Source organism: Saccostrea echinata, unplaced genomic scaffold (assembly GCF_033153115.1).
Source record: "Saccostrea echinata isolate AGI-Se365-2 ecotype Australia unplaced genomic scaffold, CSIRO_AGI_Sech_v1 ptg000030l, whole genome shotgun sequence".
Taxonomy (NCBI): domain Eukaryota; kingdom Metazoa; phylum Mollusca; class Bivalvia; order Ostreida; family Ostreidae; genus Saccostrea; species Saccostrea echinata.
In genome coordinates, this window is record NW_026889779.1 from 35,862,698 (window position 1) to 35,868,372 (window position 5,675).

Genomic DNA, 5,675 nt, shown 5'->3' on the forward strand with positions numbered 1-5,675 from the left:
CAAATTGAATACAATTTTTTTAATATCTGAAGCTATAGGCATTCTGCACACCTTCTTCTTTACTGAACTTTGAAGAAATCTATGGGTAAATACACGTTATTCTGTGAAATCCAAGACATTTTTGTGAGCATTTTCAATTACCGGTACTGAAAAGCTAATTTTCAGAACCTGAGGATCAGACTACCTTAATCGAATTCTCTGATTAGTTGCTCAAAGGCTTTTTAAATATCAGAAACGAAAGTGTTTCACAGACAGAATGAATAAAATTATGACATTGACCTTTGGATCTCAAAATCAATTGGGGTCTCCTTTAGGCCATAGACGGTTGTGTTATAAAATTTCAAAGCAAAAGCTCAAATGCTTTTCAAGATATCGCCCGAGAGTGTTACACACAGAAAGAATGTTTGAATTTATGACCTTGACCTTTGGAACTCAAAATCATAAAAGATTTTTTTAGGCCATATGGAGCTGTAGTGAAGTCAGCAAGGTGTTATAGTCTGCCACATTTCTCCTCATTAGCCACTATTAGGCAATCTTTAAAAAATCGCTTGCTTGCCCTCTCTAACTCGGGATAAAAAATTTGGGTAGGATGGTAGGGGGAACATTTTTTTTTAATTCAAAAACACCTGCGAATATGAAGTTAAAAAAGTAATTAAAAGGTGTGAAAACTTCGGAATGATTAAAAAAAATTTCCTGAGGTTAAAAAAGGTTCGAGTTGGGCCATTTTTAGCAAGTCAGTCAGGAGAGGGCAAACAAACAACTTTTTAAAGATGACCTTAGTCATTTGGTCTTGTATTGTCAAGGTTTTTATCCAGTTTGTTGCCCCTCAAATTATGAGAAAACATTTTAGAATCCCTACATACATGTAACTCCAGAATCTCAAAATAAGAACCTGAGAAATATAAAATATAGGAGAGTGTTGAAAATATACTAGAACTTCAATGATGGAGAAAGTGGTGTTCTAAGCTTTACTCTTTATACAAAAGTCCTAAATAAACAAACAAGAATTCTTTGTACACATTTATTGTAAAGACTGTGAAGTTTATTTCTTGGGCTTATTAGCTTCTTCCTCAGCCTTTTCTTTAGCTTTCTTCTCACGGTAGCCCTGCAGTCTCTTGGCAGCACGGGCTTGACGAAGAGCGGTGAAAGCACTGAATTTCTTCTCCTCATCTGTAATCTTCCTGGCTTTTTCTGGTTTATAGGTCTTTCTGATTGGCATAACTGGGCCAGACAGTTGTGTAGCCATCTTGATCTCCTCTTCCTAAAGAAAAAATCATAGAACACTTACATAAGTAAGGTAAGTCTATCACTTGTGATAAACAAATAACAGAAAATTTTGGAATACATCCCTTAAATATTTCCGATACTTTAAGCAAAAATGTTCAGGTACAGGGGTTGTCTAAGCTCAATTTTTAAATATCAACTGTTCTCTTAAATATTCCCCTGTATAGCTGTTTTCTCCATCCTTCCATGAATTAGCATGATTAACAACAAATATAATAGTACATGTGTACAGTCAAAGCTTTTTATCTTGAACTTGAAAAAACTTTTAAGATATCAGACGATTCAAGATAACAAGGGTAAAAAACACAAGAAAAAGTGGTTGGAATTTCCAACACACTTTGACATATCTCTTGTATTTGAGATATATTGGTGTTCAAGATAAGGAATTTCAACTGTATAGAGTTTAACATGAGATTGCGTTCTTCAAACCTCAAAATCATTTGAGTGTTAAAAAAATGCAAATAAATCAGCCATAATAAACAAAATGTATTATACATTATCACTTCAATATTACATACTAAGTGAGTGAGAATATACACTCAACATGACTTGAACCTTCTGTACAAAGAAAATCAACAAATACAATAAAATGAAATTTTCTTACTGTGGCATCTCCCTTCTTGGGATTGCTCTGTTTCTTGGGGAAGAGGATCAATTTGGATTTGTACTCCTTCAATCTCTGTGCATTTTGCTGTAAGGACTCCAGACTCTTGTTACGGCGCCTGTAATCCACGGCAATTCCAATAGTGAGAGCTACTTTTTTGTTAATTCCAGCAGCCTAGAAAGGACAGAATAATTAAATCCGTTATCAACTTGTCAACTAATTTCAGTCGAGATTCAACAGATGACACTATTATTTTTCAGTTTATTACAGGTGTACTTGTACATTCGTTAGAATTAATCAAAGAATCTTTGAATTGACTGCAAGTTTTAAATTATTTAGAGAAAAAAGATCATAAGTCATCACTTCTGGAGTTCAAGTATAGTCTCTGCCCCCCACCCCCTCCCTGAAAAAGGAGGAGAAAAGTAGATGGAAGCAAAGTATTACCAAGAAATTCAAATGAGACCCGACCATGGTCAAAACTGACTGAAAATTTCTAAAAGATAAGGGTTTATTAAGTGAAGGTCACATGAACACAAAGATTGCTGCATTGTGATAGTTGTTGATCAACTTTGTTAAAGCAGAGAAATAAACAGAGGATATCTATATATAGCAAATATCAATTCACACAATTATAGATGTTCTATTTATCTCGTACGATTTTTGCTTTTAATAAAACTTTGAGATAACCCCTGTGAATCTACATTAATTGATTACTATCCAAAGCGATGATATTTAAATTGATGACGTCGCACTGTTGATGTTGACATGCAGAAAGCAGAAAGAAAGTTATCTGTAGATACAAAACATGAAATCTTGGAATGATATCTGCTGCATATAAAACATATGTGACAATCTGTTGGAGATTCATTTTAATAACTTTTGACTGGAAGTTGTATAGTGTTGTAAGGACTGAGGGATTATGAATCCTGTTTTAAATTTTTTTCCGTATGGCGACTGACAGTGCTAGGCTACTTGTAGATCCATGGTAAGTTATATAGTATATTGTAGGAAAGCATTGTTGAAAGTGACTAGACTTGCCAGTATGGTCAAATGAATCTTGCACCACCAACTTCACTGCTAGGTCTAACGTTTCCAATGAGAATGATTGAAAGGCAGGGTTGGCAAAAAACTGGGAAATAGTCGTATTTCCCAGGACGGTGGGAAATACTGGTATTTACCGGGAATTCCTGGTATTTCCCGAGAAATATGAAATAGCTACATATTTCTTTCATATTGACATGAAGTACAACCTTATTGGCTAAGATATCTACCTGGTATCACTTTCCATGATTTAAAAAATTCTGGTTTCCAAGTAATTCATTTTATATAATCATAACACAGCATACTTATATACCAGTCATGAGTGTCATTTGTTTCATGCTTGAGTCAGATGTAGTCTATAAAGGTCCATGAAATTAACCCAAAGATCCCAACTGGGGTTTTTATCAAAGAAAATTCTTAAATGTAGAGTATGGTATAAATATCAAACCTAAGAATAAGTCTTTCAGTTCTACTGAAGGTAATTATCTCTTAAAACAGGAGCACAAAACTGTCCAGATCAATTTGTTAAAACAACATGATATTTTGTAATGACTACAGTGTTTATAGAAGGATTAAAACAAGTTGTTTTTTTTTTGTTCTTGGATTTATAATTAATAAACTTAATAATTTTACAAAACTGAAAAGAAACTTAATTTGGAAAACTTCAGTTTTATACAGCCAGGGAAATGTTTCAGAATGCTTATGGGTATGGGACCTGGAGTAGTGATACATTCTGAATATGTTCAATTGCAATTTGAGACTATTCCATATTATTCATCTTCTGTTTTTATGTTTATTTCATATTTTAATTTTGCATAAGATTGAATGAATTAATGAAATAAAAAACTTTAACTTTGTATTTCCCACTTAAGAGAAATTTGTAGTATTTCCCGGGACGGGAAATACCGGTATTAACCAGTGGTAATTCCCACCACTGGTATTTCCCGGCCAACCCTGTTGAAAGGGGGCAGGGGGGAGGGTTTAAAAATTCGTTATCACAGTATCCAGTAAAAAAGAAGAAGACATATCATTGAAGTAAAACAAGTCTTTTTTTGTTTTTAACAAACATTTTTGCTCATCAGCATTCATTTGATAATGCAAGAACGTTCACAAATAAAAAAAAAGTTTCAATAAATTTACATCTTGAAGCTAGGGGTTGTGTCTAAACTGGAAGTGTTATTGATAAAACATATCCGTGAATAAAGCATAGCTTTATTGTCTGAGTACTATCCACCACATTTATAAGATAATTAAATCATGTTATTATGTCTCAGATGAAATACTTCTCTTTCCGTAAGAAAAGAAAATCATGAGAAGGAATACTGATGACAACAATAAGGGCATTTGGGGTTCCTTTCTGTACAAAAATAAGGTACATTTCAGACGAAACTTCATCTCGTCAGACAGACCCTTTCACTCTGTCAGACCAAATGTCTAACAGTGTTTTAAAATTTTGACAACTCTGAAGTAACTTGACTTGACTGGACTAATTAAATTTGTCTTGATGTTTCAGGAAGACTCATAGATATGTCTGAATGTTAAAATCATCGCTACTAAATAAAATATTTTATGCCTAAAATCCTTATAGTTTTCATATGATGTATTTTCTCTACGAGATATTTCCCTTGGCCACCATCTTGGTGGTCAACCTGGTAATTTTTCCTCTTTGTCTTACCAAATCTAAGAGGGTGTATCAGAAATATTTGGGGAAAAAACTTTATAGAATAAAAATTATGAAATAAAGGAGGCTTTAACAAATGTATATTTTTCAGAAAAACAATGCTAAAGTTAATGTTGGTTGAATAATGAAGGAATATGAGCATGTTGACCTCCAATATGGCGGCCAACGGGAAATAACTCTTGATAATTTGGGCCTACTGAAAACTATCTATTTTCACAATTATATTTCATACCCCATTATTCTAGCACGTACATTTAAATGACACAGTCAATCAGCAACTGAGCTTATTTTTTTGAATTCAAGTTTATTTTGTTAACAAGATTTACCTTCAACTCATCCAGTGTGAATCCCTTGCCTGCCCTGATTTTAGTGTTGTATTTAAAAGTTGGGCATTTAACAATTGGTCTAAGAGCACCTGCTACAGGTCGGGGAGCGATACGGCGTGCCTTTTTAAGTCTGTTATCATGCCTCCTCTTCTTCCTGGCAGGCTGGTTGAACCAATTCCTCACATAGCGCTGCCAGTCTTTATGAAAATGCCCATTCGGGATAACGTTGTTCCTCTTTGGGGCCATGCCTACATAAAATGTGTCCACGATAAATTATACATTTACAAGCTGAAGCAATTTTAAAGTGTAAAATACCAAATTTGTGTCACAATTGATGAAATATGATTTATTTCTGATAAAATGATTGGACTTTAGAGTTCAAAAGCAATTGACATGTTTCATATACAGGTCCAGTACAATCAGTACATTTAGCTACGTAGCTAAAATTACATACCGTAGCTTTATTTACCTACCTCAGGTAGCTTTATTTAGCTATTTCAAGGCAACTTTTCACAATTTTGCTTTTTATTTTAAAAAGACAAAAAGTCGCAAGAAAATGTCTACTAATATTTATTCTAGGTATCATTTAAAAATCAATCTAAAGCAGAGATAGTTTTAACATTGCTGCGTTTGATCACTTTTAAGGAAAATATGTATTCCCACTGTTTGAGTAACTGTACACACCTTGTGCGCGATGAGGCATGGATAAGTATGATTACTTCACATTGTGCTCATGTTA

General features: G+C 33.7%; 1 protein-coding gene across 1 annotated transcript; it reads right to left on the bottom strand.

Moving 5' to 3' along the window:
- Positions 1 to 1,007: 1,007 nt before the first annotated feature.
- On the bottom strand, positions 1,008 to 5,189 carry LOC133197791 (large ribosomal subunit protein eL13-like). The gene is made up of 3 exons (XM_061333998.1): positions 4,937 to 5,189; positions 1,889 to 2,062; positions 1,008 to 1,261 (listed from the first exon to the last, which is right to left on the bottom strand). Exons 1-3 carry the CDS (start codon positions 5,180 to 5,182, stop codon positions 1,043 to 1,045), a joined length of 639 nt encoding a protein of 212 aa, XP_061189982.1. The 5' UTR covers positions 5,183 to 5,189; the 3' UTR covers positions 1,008 to 1,042.
- Positions 5,190 to 5,675: the final 486 nt, after the last annotated feature.